Consider the following 18481-nt stretch of genomic DNA (forward strand, 5'->3'; position numbering starts at 1 on the left):
TTGGCCCCCGTCAGAGTCCGGCGGATATTGTCCCCAACTTGTCTATGCGGTATAAATCCCGCTTGGTCTTCATGAATCAGAGTGGGCAAGAGCTTACCTAAGCGGTCTGCCATCACCTTGGCCAGGATCTTAACACCAATGTTTAACAAAGAGATTGGCCTATAGGACCCACATAGAGCTGGGTCACGCCCCGGTTTGAGGAGAACTGTTATCCCTGCCGCTTGCATACTGGTAGGCATGTCTTCCCCAATAAAGCAAGCATTTCCCACTCTGATTAGTAGAGGAGCCAGTTTGTGTTTAAACACTTTATAATACTTCCCCGTGAACCCATCCAATCCCGGCGCTTTCCCTCCTTTTAATCCCTTAATGACTCCTAGCACTTCCTCCATTGTAATTGGGGATTCCAATTCCACCCTTTGATTATCTGTTATTTTACTGAGGCCTAGATCCTTTATGTAATTTCGTATCTCCTCCAGATTTGCCCCCTTTTCTTTAGAGTACAGTTTCGTGTAATACTGCACAAACTCTGCCCTTATGTCTCCATCCTGATGTACCAGGGTTCCTCCTCCCCTTTTTAATTTAGTTATCGTATTCTGTACTTGTCTGTGGCGTAACCTCCTAGCTAGCATGTCACCTGCTTTATTGCTATATTCAAAAAATTTCTGTTGTAATAATTTCCTCTGAAACTCCATTTTCCCAATTTGTATCTTTTGCAATTCCGCTCTACAGGCCAGTAGTTCTCTAAATACCTGTGGGTCCCCCTTTTGTTGATGGTGCGCTTCACAATCCGCCAGCCTTTGCCAGATCTGTACTTCCCGTGCCCCCTGCTCCCGCTTTCGTTGAGCCCCATTTTAAATCAAGTGCCCCCTCATCACTGCTTTGAGGGCATCCCATAAAATCCCATCTGAGACCTCCGCGTTATCATTAAGTATTAAATAGTCTTTAATAATCTCTCTCACTTCCTGACAATCTTTTCCGGAATCTATCAGAATTTCATTTAATCTCCATACCGTTCCCCCTCCAACCTTACCCAGCTCTACCCACACGGGAGCATGATCTGAGGCGTGAATGCTTTCAATTTCAGACCCTTTAATTACCCCCCATAATGATTGACTACCCCAGATCGCATCTATCCGAGCATGTGAATAGTGGGTAAAGGTTTTTTGCCCCGGATGTTGCAGCCTCCAAATGTCTAATAAGTAGAGTTCTCGCATTAATTTAAGAAGCTTTCCCCGCGTATACTTCGCCCCCAGTGGTTTCCCCTTCGAATGGTCAAGCCCCGCTGCAGGGAAATTGAAATCCCCCCCTAGAACTATCTGGCCCGCTGCAAAAGATACTAAGTCTGCTCGTATCTGGTCATAAAAATCCCCCTGCCCCTCATTTGGTGCATAAATGTTAATGAATGTGATTGGTTGGCCCCTAATTGTTCCTTTAAGTGCCAAGCATCTACCATCATGCCCCCTGTAGTTCTGCTCCTTAATAAATTGTAAATTGTCTTTGACATATATGACCAGCCCCCCCAGTTTCCCCCCTTTAGGATTTGCACACGGGTACCCCTCGCCAAGTACCCTGTTCCTTAGCAATCCTTCATCCCTCCTCTGAATGTGCGTCTCCTGTAACATTACCACATCTCACTCCAACCTACGTAATTCTCGAAAAATAATACTTCTCTTCCCTGGGTTGTTGAGACCATTCACATTCCATGACCCTACCCTCAGAATCCCCCCTCCCCCTTCAACTGGCTGTCCGCCCTTCCCGCCAGTTCCTCCCGGAGTAAATGAGTCTCTGCCAGATACTTCCCCCAACGTTAGACTCCCCAATATTTCCCCCCCTCATTTATACATCACCACTCATCCCGTGTATGCAGTAGCTTCCAACTCTGCTTTTCAATTTTTTTGCAGCTTAAGCCGCTGGCTGTATCAAGTCCCAAAATGTTTCTTATCTAGAATAGTTCAGTCCACTCCATCTCCGGGCTCTCTCCGCCTCTTCTTCACAATAGTATGGCCCTTCTCTCCTCTGGGCAACAAGTTTCCTCCACCGCGCTGGTCCTTCCCTGATCCCAGCTTTGGATGCTGCACCGGGGCCTCTGCAGTCGGTAGATCTTCACAACCCATTTCTCTCAATATCTTCCATGCCCCCTTTGGCATTTGTAATTTTCTGTGCTTGTCTCCAACTGAGACCTGAAGCCCAAATGGATACAGCCACCGGTATCTCAATCCCATCCTCTGCAAGTATTGAGTCACCTCTTTAAATTCCATTGCGTTTCTGGAGGGTGGTGTGAGCTAGATCTTGATAAATTTTTGGTTTACAGTTTGTCCAGCTAAAGTCTCCCAAAGCTCGCGCTGCTTTCCAAACAGCATCTTTCGTTCCAAATTCATGGTAGCAAGCAATAATGTCACGGGGTTGGTCCCCCCTCTGTGGTCCCAGGCTTCGATGGGCTCTATCTATGACCGGTAGTTCTCCTTCTGCTCGTTCTCCTCCTCCCGACAGTTCTTTGAGGACATGTGCACTGATCTCTTGCACCACTTTCATCACATCCCTAAATTGTTCTTCTTCTGGGATGCCCTTGAAATGGAGATTGCACCTCCGGGAGCGATTTTCTAGGTCTTCCACTGTGAATTCCATATCTTGCCTGAGTTGCTGCTCTTTCTTCAGTGCTGCCTGCAGTGCCTGCACATCCTCTCCCAGCGTATCTACTCTCTCTTCCGTCTCTGCTACCCGTGACCTGATCTCTTTCAGCTCCTCATGGAGCTCTGCTACAGATGACTGGATTCCCTTCCGGGTAGTGATCATTTCCGCTTTCAAATCTTTAAACCAGCGTGCTATTTCGTTTTTATCTACATCTGCATCACTCACTGTGGGATCCTCGGGGTCCAGGTCCGACTCGGAGTCTCCGGCCGCCATCTTGTCGCCTCGTGGTCCAGATCGCGGTCCCGCGATCTTGCCCGCCTCGCCTTTTTCTCCCGTAAAATTTAAATTTTGCAAGTTTCTTTTGGGCTGCCATGAAGTCGTGCTTCTTGCTAGTGCAGTGCTACGGGCATTCCGCTCTATTTTAGAGGAGGTTTGGCTAATTGTAACTCCGTCGAGTGCAGAGCCTGTCCGTCAGACGTCCATATCCTAGCACTGACGTCACTTCCTCCCAAGATTAGTTTTTTAATGGTTGCAATCTCTCACATTGTTTACACCAGGGCACCATCAGCAGAGATTATTTCCATAGAATCATGATCATGAATTTTGCTGCATTTATCATTTACTTACATAAACTGGCATACAGGGCTCTTATCCAAGCATACAGTGCTCTTATCCAAGCTGTGAACTGGCTAGAGCAACTGTGCCACCACTAGCCCCTGAATTGTATTCTTTTACATTGCTAAATATCCCGTGCATATTGGCAGTCAAGAGCCCGCCCTTCATAAAACTAATCAGGTCTGCATCTGTGGGCTCAGTCATCAGCTTTTGTAGTCTCATCTGGTCTGGTCTGCAGCTGTGGGCTCAGTCATCAGTTTTCCTGGTCTATCTGGTCTGGATCCGTGGGCTCAATCATCGGTTTTCCTGATCTATCTGGTCTGGATCCATGGGCTCAGTCATCGGTTTTCCTGGCCTATCTAATCTGTTATCCATCTGTGGGCTCAGTCATCAGCTTTTCCAGCCTGGTCTGGATCCATGGGCTCAGTCATCAGTTTTCCTGGCCTATCTGGTCTGGTCCGCATCTGAAGGCTCAGTCATCAGCTTTGGCTGGAACTTTAATATCTACATTTAAGAATGCTATTGAAGTCTAGAATTTAGGACATAGTACAAACCTACCTTTTTCACACGTTAACATGATTGCTGCATCGGTCAGGATATTTGACCAGTGTGGAAGCTCTTGAATATCTTAAATACCTCAAGTATCACAGTAGACAACTCTTGGAATAACAATATTTTTGACCGAGTCTAAATGTTTCAGGAAGTTTACCATTAGAAAGATCTACCATAGTTTTTTCCAACTCATACAGTAGGGGTGCACAAGCTCTGTCCTACAGGGCCACAACCCAGTTGGGTTCTCAGAATTTTGACAAGGAATATGAATGAGATCTATTTGCATACACTGTCTCTGTTATATGGAATAAATCTCCTGCATATTAATCACAGAAATCCTGAGTCATGGCCCTTCTACATAATGTAATTGTCTGAGACAGGCAAGCATTTGCTCTTCTGTGATCCCTCAAGAAAGGGTTAATTTTTGCTAGTTTATGACTGCCCTTCCTACAATATAATTTATTTATTTGCTGCATTTGTACCCCACAGTTTCCCACCTATTTGCAGGCTCAATGTGGCTTACATAGTACCGCGAGGCATTACCCACCTCCGGTGATGAAACAAATACAGATTGATGTTATAGAGAAATGAGATATATGCGTTACAGACACATTAGAAAATCAAGAGAAGAAGAGTTAAATAATGTTCGTTGCAAGTTATGGTTTTGTTGTGTAGCTGAGTTCGGCACTTAAGCTGGATCCGTAGGGTATGCCTTATAATGTGAGAAGTGAAACAAAAAGATGCCTTTGATCTTACAGGAAAGGAGGGCTGCACCCTGTTGAGTGTGGATATCTGCAATTGTATTGTTTTTTTTTTTCCTCAGCACTTTAGCCAGCAGTGGCTCCTCTCTGTTACCATTTTGCCAGGAATGTCTAAAGCAGGCTTGTCCTAGTTCAGTCCTCAAGGGATATACTGAAAATCTGGGCTGTTTGCGGCTCTCGAGGACTGAACTTGGACAAGCCTGATCTAAAGGATCTTGCAATCTGATCAACTTGCGAATGTAGTTATTAACATGGGTTACAGATAAGACGTGCTATTTTACCACAGGTCCCATCTATGCAATCACCTAGTTTTGAATAACTTCCCCCCCTTGGAAGTCTTGCCAATCAAAAAATCCCTGAAAACCCTGCCTGAGCAACCTGCCTTATGCTGTGTCTCCACCGTAGATATTTAGTGCTCAAAATATTCTTCTCTCTGCTGTTTCCTCCTCTGGGCCTAACTAGTAAACTTTATCATCTTTCTTTTTAACAGCACCCTGAGGTTCTCCCATTGCAACACAAAATTATTTTTGTCAGCTGAATGAACTTTGCCAAAAACTTTCATAGCCCCAGAGACCAATATGCAGAAATCTACACTGCCCAGATATGTTTAGTATAAACATGCTTTATTAGCAGATAATATGCTGCCTCATAACCATCACTAGATGACTTAGTATAATAATAAGCAAGCAACTTTATCAGATCAACACAGAACAAGTTCTCCACCCCCCCCCCACACTTCCTCTCTTTCCCTTTACTACCCTAGCCCCCCACCCTCATCCACTCTTGATCAAATTTTTAACACACTGAGGAGAATACTGCAAGAAGCCATGTTGTTAATGTTCCCAGAAATATGGCCCAGTTGTGTTTAAAGAGAAGATTGCAACTGTTTTATCTTTGGTAAATATTAAAGGCTTGGAGTTTGAGGCTTGGTTAATTTTAGGTTCACCGTCAAGTAATGCATCTTGGTGAGACCACCCCCCCCCCCCCCCCCCCCCGGGAAAGTGTTCACTCACTCTTGGTATGTGATAACCACACTTACCCATGCCCCCAACAATAATACAATCCTTCAGCCCCAGGGGTTTCCCGAGCACTCGGAACTGCTCTGCTATCTGGTATGCCAACTCCCTGTTAAAAAAAAAAAAAAAAAAGAGGCAAATTGCATGGGAGCTGTTGTTTACGGAAAGATGCCAACAGGAACTGCACTGCAAAAGGAGGAAATAAAAAACACTAATTCCACACACATACTTGTCAAAGCCACGACTCTTCACCACCACAAGACCTAACTATAATAAATCAATTATTTCAAAGCATGTTAGCCAAATAACTTGCTCAGATCTGAACTTAAAAGAGAATTCATACTTTCAACACAAAATCATTGTTTGCTTATTTGACTTCCAAATCTTGTCAATTACATTTTATTGCTGGGCAGACTAGATAGGCCATGTGGGTCTTCATCTACTGTCATAAACTATATTATGTAACCGCATGTCCAAAGTTCTGTACCCTATCAGATACTAGACTGTGTGTGCTGCTGCCCTTCCTCTCCAACCTACAAAAATAGAACATGATGGCAAAAACAGATCATATGGCCTATCCAGTCTGCCCATCCATACCAACTACTAAGCCCCCCAATCCCTTCATCTTCCTTTGCTGATCCCATGTTTTCTTTAACTCTAATACAGCCCTAATCTTCACCACCTCCGCTAGGAGGTCATTCCACACAACCACTACCCTTTCTGTAAGAAGAAGAAGAAATTAAGTCTTACCTGATAAGTTTCTTTTCTTTCCATGAGTCCTTCCCACTATTCCAGAACCTGGTTAGTGTTAGGTTAGGAGTCACTTAAGGTGGTTGTGTTTATTGAGTTTTTCCCTTACTTCTTGTCTAAGTAAATACTGAGGAACTGGACTGGATGTCAAGAGAAATATGTCTCAGCTCAGTTTTCAATTCTCTATCTCCACCTGCTGGTTGATGGACACAACTATCCCACAGGTTCTGGAATAGTGAGAAGCTAAGTAATGAAAATATATTTCTCCCGAGTCTAACCCCTTTTACCTTCATCCTATGTCCCCTAGGGACATACACATTCACATCTTTTCCACTAGATTCTGCATATTATCCAGGAAGAACTGCCACAGCACTCACCTGGTAGGTGTCATCACGAGACAGAAGATGCCATAAGGATCTTCTGAGAGCTTCTGCAGGATGGGAAGCACAAAGGCTGCTGTCTTCCCACTGCCAGTCTTGGCACAGCCCATGCAATCCTGACCTAGGAGGAAAGATGTGGGCATAAATATTTCATCTCAGACACAAAATTCGCTCAAACTGCATTCCCACCTGGACCCGTAGACAAAGGTCAACAAACATGTTTGCTACTTTTCTGTTGGGTGAATTTGATAAGTTTTGGACTGGCTTTCAAGCACTTTACTGATTTTGTTGAATCAGTTTAAAGATGACAGGTGCATAACTCTTCAGTACTAATCACAAATACATTATACTACTCCAGAAAAAAAAAACCTCTCTCCTACAGTTTTTTTGACCATTGGAAGATGGAAAACATGAAAAGGGATCTATTGAAGCTTGAGAAATAGTGTAGAGTTTGGCAGCTGAGATTTAATGCCAAAAAAACAAACAAAAAAACCCCCAAACAAAACATATACAGGGTCATGCATTCTGGCTGCAAAAAACAAACAAAGCAGTATAGTACAGAGAATCAGGGGGTGAAATTTTTTTGTGCACAAAAAGAAGAACAGGAGTTGGGGGTAATCATAACTTAAGGTGGCCAAGCAGGAAGAAAACTTGATGACAAAAGCCAAAAGGATTTTTGGATACAAAAGGAGAGGAATGGCCAGCAGGAAAAAGGAGTGATAGTACCCCTGTGTAAGTTTCAGGTGAGACCTCATTTGGCATACAAATCTGGAATCCCACCTTCAAAAGGATATAAACTACGGAGTCAGTCCAGAAGGTGGCTACTAAACTAATAAATAATCTCAACCATTAAGCATATGGGAACAGACTTAGGGGTCCTTTTACTCACATGTGCTTACCGAAGCACAAAATGCCTTACTGCAGGGTGTGTTCAAGCATCCCGCGGTAGTTTTGGGATCGATGTGCACTACCCATACGCTAAAAAAATAAAATGTATTTTTTTTAGTGCTGAGGCAGAGAGTGGACATGTTTCTTCATTAATCAGTTAGTGCAGCTACATTACTGCGCAATTATTTAGATAGTGGTTAGGACATGCCACCTACAAAATAGGTGGCAATAGGGGCTTCTGCTAACTGGAATATTAGCACATATGAAAATGAAAGAATTGGCCATGTTACTCTCATGGTAAAAATGGCCTTAGCATCCAGGAATGATCCACGTAAGGACGCGCTAAGGCCACCTTTTACCACAGTTTAGTAAAAGGGCTCCTTAAAAATCTAAATATGTATACTTTGGAAGAAAGGTGGGATTAGAAAATATAATAAAGACATTTATTTTGAAATATCTTTATTATGTCATCAACAGTTTGAAAAATGACAGGTAGAAAAGTCAAACAAGAATGTTCAAAAAGCACATAATAACTGTGTCCATAACAAGCTTTTGTCCACTGATTTTTCGATTTTTGGGAGACTGTATGAAAACATTTGAGTCAAATGCATTATCAAAGCTGGGCAATAATCCACAGAGAAGCCTGTTGGAACTTATGGAAGTCGTGGTGGAAGGGATCCATGTTTCAATTCTCTTTTTGCATAAGGCGCACCTGATTGCTAAGCGATAAGTATTTATTACAGTAGATAAAAAAACTCTCCACGCATAACCAGATACACAAACTAATTGAGAATAGAGAGAATGTCTGTAGAAACTATGGACCTAAAAGCTAAAAAGAGATTTGTTAAAACCTGGGACCCCCTATCTATGTACTTTAATAATAAGGATATGATCCGCTTTACTGAATAACTTAGAGTTATGATGGTTTGTATTTTGTGGGGAATAAGAGACATGATGTATACCTTAGAATTAGTAATTGTAAGAAATGAGATAAGGTTGTGCAAGCAGTAGACTTGTGGGAATAGGGATGAGACTGGGGAGGGCGAGGGAGAGAAAGATAGGGGGGAGATGATAGAGACATTTAAATATCCCCCATGGACAAATAAATGCACAGAAGGCTGATCTCTTTCAATAGAAAAGGAGCTTTGGAATGAGGGGGTTGTGTGTTGTGGGTGAAAGTAGGATGCCTCAGGCATAAACTAAGAAAATTTCACTTTACAGAAAGTCTGTAGAACATAAAAAATGAAGCTTGGGGCAAAATGGAAGATCTTGAGGAAGAGGAAGGGATTGTAACATTGAGCAGGTAGTCTATGGGCAGTATGATCTTTACCTATGGGAGATGATTAAGATAAAAATGGTGACAGAATTCAAAAAAGGTGTGGAATGAACACAGAGAATCCCTAATTAGAAATAGGAAGGTATAAAAACAAGAAATTAAATGAATGCATGCATGCATGTTGGTATGTTGAGTGGTGCTTAGACGACAAATTCAGCTATGAGGAACTAAGGCCAGTACAGGGCAAAACTGCTATAATCTGCGTCCCAAGAAAGGTAAAGAAAGATCAGGTTCAAGCATGTGCATTTTATACCACATAAATGCCTCAATTCCACAACACATCAATACCAAAGGTCGTACTGGACATTATCAAACCCTCCCTATCTTTAACCCTATGTGCCTGAATCTTATCTTCCCTATTCCACCATAACATCTAATTGTATGTGTTCCCTACCGGACTTGGCGAATGCCTTTACAGTACTATGTAAGCCACATTGAGCCTGCAAATAGGTGGGAAAATGTGGGATACAAATGTAATAATTAAATAAATAAATGTGACTGTCGGGTAGACTATACGGACGGACATCAGGTCTTTATCCGTCATCATCTACTATATTACTATGATTCATCACAGAAAATAAAAGTATGCATACAGGAGGAACTAAATATGGGCTATCTCAAACTGGAAAGAGAGGCAGGATAGCTCTCCCTATTCCCTCAGATTTTCAGAAGGGGAAAACCTGGGCAACTTTTGAACCAGAAACAACTTTCAGTTTTGCACAATATTTACTGTATTATGCTCCTTAAACTGAGCTACATTTAATGAAGCCAACAGAAATTCAATTATAACACAAAAAGCTGATGAGACACAAGGACACTCTGGAAGCACACAGAAATGTTCAGGAATGAGCTATGACATGTAGAATAAAGAAGCGACAGTATGAACTGTTACAGGATGATCGCGATTGCAGAGTTTAAGTGGGGAGTGGGTGAAAAAAGGACAAGAAAATTAATTGAAGGAGCGGGATGATGGGGGATGCAAAAGGCTGAAGGTTCGCCAAGGGTGCCCAGTACGCCTGATTTCTCCCACTTCCTGGGGTGCTCCGGAACATAAATAAACAAGGCCCACATCCTCGGACTCACCATTCAATATGACTGGGATGCAGCTCTCCTGCACCGGCGTTGGCCGACTGATACCCAGCTGTGCGCACTGCTCCCGCAGCCACGGTGACAGACCGAGCGCCGCGAACCCTGCCATGCCTGTGAAGCGTGCTGCGTGCGCGGCCGCAAAACCGACTCCCTTTAGGTCCCCCTCAGTTTTACCTTTGGCGCACAATGCTTACGTCACTACAATTAAGCGCCGCAAATTAGTTCCCGAATCCTAGAAGCAAAGAGAGGACAGTGCCCATTGCCTACACTTCCCAAGCTACCATTCGCCTATCACTGGATATGACGTATTCGGGTTACGTGGTCGACTGAGACAGAGCAGGAAAATGGCAGGGCAGCAGGGAGAGGTGGATGAGCTTTTCGATGTGAAAAATTCGTTTTACATTGGTAGCTACCAGCAATGCATCAACGAGGCGCAAAAAGTGAAGGTGAGAGTTGAGGGCAAATTTGGGACAAAACAGCCCACAAGTAGGCTTAGGGATCCCCCCCAAAAAATTCCAGGACAGCTTCTAGGCCGAACCTCTTCTGAACTTTGTCTTGCTGCTCAGGTTACAAGCCGCTATCTAAGCCCATAAAATCCCATGGATTTATAAGCAAAGGGAGAAGGTAGAAAGGATGGAAGGAGTGGAAGTGTTCTTGCTGCCCTGTCTGGGGCAGCTCTCTCTCATCTTGGGGACTACGCGCCATCTTCACCGGTTACTACAACCCCTCTCCCCAGTTTGAGGTCCTGTAGCTACTCCTTTTCCGATTGTCCTAGAGCCACTCTCCTGGGATCTCCAATCTCGCCCCTCACAGGACCTCATTAGCCTCAGAACTGCGGGGCCAGTGTCTGGATCATTCTGTTTTTGTAACGGATCTGCCGAATTTGTGCTTGTTTTGTTTTTTAATTTGTTCCCGCTGCGAGGTTTATCACCTGTAAAGTAGGAAAGAGAGGAGTGCTGCCAGCAGCTCCAGGATATATAGACATCGGATTTGGTTGGCAAAGAGATCCAATTGCACTGGAAGATGAAAAAAAAAAAGTGTGGGAAGTTCGTCCTTTTATGCAGTGATTCTCAACCCTGTCCTGAGAGGGACCACCAGCCACTTCGGGTTTTCAGGATATCCGTAATGAATATGGTCCAAGATAGAGTGTAAAAAAAAAACTCCGGGGATAGAGGAATTGTATTATTATTTTTCAAAAAAGTCCATTTGATTTTAGGTGTTAATGATTAGATTGTGAAAAGAAATTTTATATATTTAGAGAATTGATAAAGTTAATTTTTTCAAAGATAATACAGTGAAGAGTTAATATTTGGGGATAATGAATATGAGTTGCAGATAATGGAGGTGATACACATGCACCTCCTGAAAATCTCTGAGGACAGATTTGAGAACCACTTCAGGGGACTGGGGAAAAGCTGAATCCTGTGCGTTTCACCTTAAATCAAGTCCATGCATCAGCAGAGTTGGATGATGCAGTTTTTAGTTTGTTGAAACTGAAATGGAGGCTTTTTGCCAGATCAGAAATTAGGATCTTGTGGGCTGTAAGTTGTTGCCATTGTCATTCACAGAACGTCAATAAATGGTTTTTGTCCTCCAGATTCTACTTAAGCCAATGGAGCTGTTCCAGATCCTTCGAGTGGGGGTCCAGAGGATCTGACTCCTTTTTCTTCTTTGCCAGCAGTTTACTCAAGCATTCTCTGCATCACCTGGCCACTTTTTGAAGTGGAAAACATAGGATCTGGGGGACGCTCCCTTTTCTTCTCTGTGTTCCTGATCACTTTGAAAGCCATAGGAGGGACCTGGAGGACACTTGGATCAATTGCTGGCAGAGAAAAAAGGAGCTGCATCCTCTGGATCCCACTCAGAGGATTCAACATTTCTTGATCGGGATCTGGAGGATTCTTGGGTAAACTAATCACAGAGAAGAAAATGGAGCCGGATCTTATGCTTTCCACTTGGAAGATCCAGTTCAGTTCTGGCAGCTTTTTATTATTATTATATTTGTTTATAAATTTCAGTTATACAGTCACAAGAATAAACTCTTGTTTCCATATCATCAAGCTGATCAATCCATAGACTGGTGGGTTGTGTCCATCTACCAGCAGGTGGAGATAGAGAGCAAACTTTTGCCTCCCTATATGTGGTCATGTGCTGCCGGAAACTCCCCAGTATGTTCTCTATCTCAGCAGGTGGTGGTCACACACAGCAGCAGCTCTGGCTAGGCCTCCAAGCCTAATCCTTAGGTTTTGTTGAGGCCTGGGGTTGAGGGCTCTTTTGAGCAAGTGCAAACCTGGTGGTGCCAGGTCCCTCCTTTTCTCCCCCCTCCCGCTGGCTCCGTTTAAAAAAAAAAAAAAAAAAAAAAAATATTTTTAAACGTCTTTAAAGGCGTTTAATTCGACGTTTCTTTAAACGTTCATTGCAGCTACTCACTGGGACACCAGTTCGTTACAGCTCGGAGCGGCAAGCAGGTAATTTTACCTTTTTATAGCGGGCAGGGGGTTCCCCGATTCTTCTCCTCGTGGCAATGGCGTCGGAGGGCGAGGGCGCAAAGGGTCGCTCCCCGGATCGCTGGAGCGCTTCTAGAGGGGATGCGGGGGTTTTACAACCTGATTCGCCCTTGATGGGTGATAGTTTAGTGACCGATGAATGTCCCGGTCGTTCCTCCGGCGTGGCGGTTTTTTCCCGCCATAAACGCCCATCCCCCGCTCCTCGCCTCCGCCATCTTGGCCGGCCACGCGGCTCGGACGGCTTCTTCGGGGCCGCCCTTGAGGTTGGAGACATTAATGCCATGAACGCCCTTAATTTGGGCGACGGCACAAAAGCGGCTAAAGTTAAGCGCCGTTCTTCCCGCGCGGCTCCTTCACGGAGTTTCGCGCCGGACGCCATTTTGGATGCGCAGCATGTCTCTCCCCCGCTATTGCGAGCGCCGGTTGAGAGTGCGTCTAGGGCTGTTGCCCAGGCTGCGGAAGTGCACAGTCTGGGGGGTTTCTCCCCCGAGTTTGTTTTGCTGCTGCATCAGGCTTTCCTCATGCAAAACGCTGCCCCTGCTCCCTCTTCTGATAAAGAGGTTGAGGTTCCCAGAGGTAAATGCCCTCGGGTTGATTTCCAGGCCTTGGAGGACTTTTGTCTCCTCCGATGTAGATGAGGGCAGCGTGTCTGAGGTCTCCCAACGATCCTTTGCGGATTCCTTGGAGGAGATAGATCCCCGCTCGGATGGAGCGGATGACCCCTCTGCAGCGCGGCTTTTTAGCCCAGAGGATTTGCCCAACCTGTTGTTACAGGCCATGGACACTTTGAAGATTTCCTCTCCGGAGGACGTCTCTCCCTCAGCCCCTGTTGGCTCTGCCATTATGCTGGGGACGAAGCGCCCGCCTAGAACCTTCCACGTGCATGATGCCATGCACACCTTAATTGCGGCTCAATGGGATGTCCCGGAAACGAGCCTTAAAGTGGCTAGGGCTATGTCCCGCCTCTATCCTTTGGCTGTGAGTGAACGTGAGGCCTATCTGTGGCCTACCGTGGATTCTTTAATCACTGCGGTGACTAAGAAAACGGCGTTGCCGGTGGAAGGTGGCACGGCCCTAAAGGACGCCCAAGACAGAAGATTGGAGGCGGCCTTAAGGTCGTCCTTGGAGGCAGCTGCTTTAAGTTTGCAGGCCTCAGTTTGCGGCTCCTATGTGGCCAGGGCGTGCCGGACTATGGTGCAGCGGGCTTCCCCCTCGGATCATTCCTTGAGGGCTGATTGGCCGGCCCTGGAATCGGGCTTAGCCTATTTGTCAGACTTGCTGTATGATGTCTGGAGAGCCTCAGCTAAAGGCATGGCTCAGACAGTCTCTGCGCGGCGGTGGCTTTGGCTGAAACATTGGTCTGCTGACCACGCCTCTAAATCCCGCCTGGCTAGATTGCCTTTTAAAGGCAAGCTGCTCTTTGGGGTCGAGCTGGACAAAATCGTGACCGATCTCGGCACGTCTAAGGGCAAGAAATTACCAGAGGTCAGGGCTCGGGTTAGTACTCGTCCCGATACCTCCATACCGCCCGGGCAAGTCGGGTTCCTCTGCCCCCTCTTCCTTCAAGAGGAATTTCTCCCCCAAGCAGCATTCCTTTCGCAGAGACCGCCGTCCCGGAGGTGCTCCCTCCGGTCCTCCCCCAGGGTCTCGTACCCAATGACGGGGCCTTGGTCCACGCCCCAGGGCAGATTGGAGGACGGCTGTCCTCGTTTCTGGGCGAGTGGACCACTATAACTTCAGACGCGTGGGTGCTGGAAGTCATCAGAGACGGCTACAAGCTAGAGTTCTGCCAACCCTTAAGAGACGGGTTTGTACTCTCTCCCTGCAAGTCTCCGGTCAAGCTGTGGTAGTGCAGCAGACCTTGGACAACCTGATCCGCCTGGGTGCGGTCGTTCCGGTGCCAAAAAATCAGATTGGCAAGGGACGTTACTCCATTTACTTTGTGGTTCCAAAGAAAGGAGGTTCTGTCCGGCCTATCCTCGACCTCAAAGGGGTCAATCGGGCCTGGAAAGAGAGGCACTTTCGCATGGAGACTCTCCGCTCTGTTATAGCGGCAGTGAAGGCAGGAGAGTTCTTGGCTTCCTTGGACATCAAGGAAGCGTACCTGCATATTCCCATCTGGCCTCCTCTCCAACGCTTTCTGCGTTTTACAGTCCTGAGACGACACTTCCAGTTCAGAGCCCTCCCTTTCGGGTTGGCTACTGCTCCGCGGACCTTTTCCAAAGTAATGGGGGTCATAGCGGCCTTCCTGCTAAAGGAAGGAGTACAAGTCCATCCTTATCTGGATGACTGGTTGATCTGAGCCCCCTCTTATGCAGAGTGCGGCAAAGCTATGGACCGGGTAGTTGCTCTTTTGAGCTCCCTGGGATGGATCATCAACTGGAAGAAGAGCCAGCTGCGCCCGACTCAGTCCCTGGTGTATCTGGGAGTTCGATTCGACACCCAAGTGGGCAGAGTGTTCCTGCCAGACAATCGGATTGTCAAGCTTCAGGCTCAGGTGGACTAGTTCCTAGTAGCCTCTCCTATTCGGGCTTGGGACTACGTGCAGCTGTTGGGCTCTATGACGGCCACGATGGAAGTAGTGCCCTGGGCCAGGGCTCATATGAGACCACTACAGCTATCTCTGCTGCTGCGCTGGACTCCGATGTCGGAGGATTATGCTGTGCGCCTTCCCGTGGACCCAGCAGTGCGCAAGGCGCTGAGCTGGTGGACGCAGACAGACAAGTTGTCTGCAGGATTGCCTCTGGTGACCCCGGAGTGGATTGTCGTCACGACAGACGCCTCTTTGATGGGCTGGGGAGCCCACTGCTTGGGAAGGACAGCGCAGGGGCTCTAGTCTCCTGCAGAGGCAAGTGGTCTATCAACCTCCTGGAACTCAGAGCCATTCGCTTGGTGTTATTGGAGTTCATCCCGGTACTCGTGTTGAAGCCTGTACGGGTCCTGTCGGACAATGCCACGGCTGTGGCCTATATCAACCGCCAGGGAGGTACCAGAGCGCCCCTCTAGCCAAGGAGGCTATGAGTCTTTGCCAGTGGGCGGAAGCGAGCCTGGAGCAGCTTTCAGCGGCCCACATTGCCGGAGTCATGAATGTCAAGGCGGACTTTCTCAGTCGCCATACCTTGGAGCCCGGAGAGTGGCAACTATCTGCTCGGGCGTTCTTGGACATCACGAAGCGCTGGGGCCAGCCGAGCCTAGATCTGATGGCGTCATCGGCCAATGGCCAAGTGCCGCGCTTTTTCAGCAGAGGACGGGACCCTCGATCCCTGGGAGTAGATGCTCTTCTCCAACAGTGGCCGACACAAGAGCTCCTCTATGTGTTCCCGCCCTGGCCCATGTTGGGCAGGGTGCTAGACCGGGTGGCAAAGCATCCCGGCAGGGTAATCCTGGTGGGTCTGGATTGGCCCAGACGTCCCTGGTATGCGGACTTGTTCAGGCTCTCAGTCGACGATCCTCTGCGGCTGTCAGTGGAGCAGGGCCTGTTACATCAGGGTCCCGTGGTGATGGAGGATCCCTCTCCCTTTGGTCTTACGGCCTGGCTATTGAGCGGCAGCGTCTGAGGAAGAAGGGCTTCTCAGACAAGGTCATCGCCACTATGCTGAGAGCGAGGAAGCGCTCTACTTCTACTGCTTACGCCAGGGTTTGGCGTATCTTTGCAGCATGGTGTGAAGCAGGCTCACTTTCTCCCTTCACTGCTCCAATTTCTTCAGTGTTGGCGTTCCTGCAAGAAGGTCTGGAGAAAGGCCTGTCGCTCAGTTCCCTTAAAGTCCAGGTAGCGGCTCTGGCTTGCTTCAGGGGCCGCCTGAAGGGTGCTTCCCTGGCTTCGCAGCCAGATGTGGTGCGCTTTCTCAAGGGAGTTAATCACCTGCGCCCTCCTCTGCACTCAGTGGTGCCTGCGTGGAATCTCAACCTGGTGCTAAGAGCATTGCAGAAGCCGCCTTTGGAACCCTTGTCGAGGGCATCTCTGAAAGACCTGACGTTGAAAGCAGTCTTTTTGGTGGCTATCACTTCAGACAGAAGAGTTTCCGAGCTCCAGGCGCTCTCATGTCGAGAGCCTTTTCTGCAGTTCACTGAGGCAGGAGTGACTATTCGCACAGTGCCTTCCTTCCTGCCCAAGATTGGTTCTCGCTTCCATGTGAATCAGCAGCTCTGTCTCCCTTCCTTTCGTAGGGAGGACTACCCAGAGGAGTACTCTGCTCTTGAATATCTGGATGTGAGACGAGTCATCATCAGATACTTGGAAGTGACCAATGATTTCCGGAAATCGGATCATCTGTTTGTCCTGTTTGCAGGTCCTCGTAAGGGTCTGCAGGCTGCTAAGCCTACAGTGGCAAGATGGGTCCAGGAAGCCATTGCAGCGGCTTATGTGGCCGCGGGGAAGGTGCCGCCTATCCAGCTGAAGGCTCACTCCACGAGAGCTCAGGCGGCCTCGATGGCAGAGGCCGGATCCGTCTCCTTGGAAGAGATATGCAAGGCGGCAACGTGGGCTTCGGCTCATACATTCTCCAAGCATTACCGTTTGACTGTGGCTGAGGCCCGGTTTGGAGCTTCAGTGTTGAGGTCAGGGATTTCTATGTCCCGCCCTGGGTGAGTACTGCTTCGGTACATCCCACCAGTCTATGGATTGATCAGCTTGATGATATGGAAGGTAAAATTATGTATAATCATACCTGATAATTTTCTTTCCATTAATCATAGCTGATCAATCCATAGCCCCTCCCAGATATCTGTACTGTTTATATTCTGGTTGAATTTTAGGTTCAAGTTTAGCCTTCAGTTACTTCAGGAGGACTTCGTGTTCAAGTTCTTCTTTCACTTGGATTCTTCAAGAGTTGAGACGACTTTGTGTTACAGTGAGCTGCTGCATTCCTCTCCCCTCCGTTTTACGGGGCTGGATTGAGACATAAATTCTGCCGGCACTCCCTCCCGCTTCGTGCGGCTGTAGGGCAGCTTTGTACCCCTCCCGCTTCGGCGGTGTTAGGGTCAGTCAGCTCCTCCCGCGGTTGCGGTTGCAGGATAAGCCAGATCCCCCCGCATCGGCGGGTGTGGTGTCCCTCCCCCGCTCCGCGGGGATGAGCTGGACGGATTCCCCTCCCCCACTTGTTTGGGGATGAGCTGGGTTAATTCCCCTCCCCCGTTTCGGCGGTGGTGAGCTGGGCAGAGTGTCCCTTCGTGGGTGTAATTCTCTAAGTGCTGAGTCCTGCGGATGGAGCTTTGATATCGACATACTGAGGAGTTTCCGGCAGCACATGACCACATATAGGGAGGCAAAAGTTTGCTCTCTATCTCCACCTGCTGGTAGATGGACACAACCCACCAGTCTATGGATTGATCAGCTATGATTAATGGAAAGAAAATTATCAGGTATGATTATACATAATTTTACCTTAAGCAACATGAACAGAAAACTTTTATGAGGTATATAATGAAATCAAGAAAATAATAACAAATCTTCCTTAGACTACTACAATATGGGAAGGACATAAAAGCCAGGAGAAAGCAAAAAAGAAGAAAATGGATAGAAAACATCCAATATTTAAACAAACATAAGACTTAGCAGACTAACTCCCCCCCCCCCCCCAACTCATAACTACTAATAAGTCCAATAGCCGTTGCTCAAAGTATCTTCTTAATATCTAGAAAAGCCCTTTGTTGTTCTGGGGCAAAGAAGACATATTTAGTTCCTCCAAATGTAATCATTCATTTACAGATAGTCTAATAAAAATGTAGCGCCAAGGTCTCTAGTCTCTTTCCTCATAGCCAAAAATTGTTTACTCATCTCCTGAGTAGATTTTGTTCACATCAGGGTAGATCCAAATACATTTACCATGAAATAAGTCCAATGCATGTCTAAAATACAATCTTAAAATTGCATTTAAATCTTGTTCAAAAACCAGAGAAATTAACAATGTAGCTCTTTCTGAGGCCAGCTGAATCCCTTGTTCCCATCCGCTCTCAC

At 46.8% G+C, this 18481-nt stretch overlaps 2 protein-coding genes across 3 annotated transcripts in view; one reads left to right on the forward strand and one right to left on the reverse strand.

The window, feature by feature from the left end:
- Positions 1-10194, reverse strand: part of DDX49 (DEAD-box helicase 49) — a 53548-nt gene extending 43354 nt beyond the window's left edge. Inside the window, exons 1-4 of one of the 2 annotated variants that reach the window (XM_030217325.1) lie at positions 10013-10073; positions 7605-7683; positions 6703-6826; positions 5599-5684 (exon numbers count right to left, since the gene is read on the reverse strand). In XM_030217325.1, the coding sequence (XP_030073185.1) occupies positions 5599-5684; positions 6703-6815 (199 nt within the window). In that variant the 5' untranslated portion in view covers positions 6816-6826; positions 7605-7683; positions 10013-10073. Of the gene's footprint in view, positions 1-5598; positions 5685-6702; positions 6827-7604; positions 7684-10012 lie in introns of both variants that reach the window. The other variant, XM_030217324.1, reaches the window with a different exon arrangement.
- A 118-nt stretch (positions 10195-10312) lies between these two features.
- The window catches only part of COPE (coatomer protein complex subunit epsilon), a 39512-nt gene continuing 31343 nt past the window's right edge, over positions 10313-18481 (forward strand). Inside the window, exon 1 of the mRNA XM_030217327.1 lies at positions 10313-10464. Within this exon, the coding sequence (XP_030073187.1) occupies positions 10363-10464 (102 nt within the window). The 5' untranslated portion in view covers positions 10313-10362. The remainder of the gene's footprint in view (positions 10465-18481) is intronic.

This window comes from Microcaecilia unicolor, chromosome 11 (assembly GCF_901765095.1).
Source record: "Microcaecilia unicolor chromosome 11, aMicUni1.1, whole genome shotgun sequence".
NCBI classification, from domain to species: Eukaryota; Metazoa; Chordata; class Amphibia; order Gymnophiona; family Siphonopidae; genus Microcaecilia; species Microcaecilia unicolor.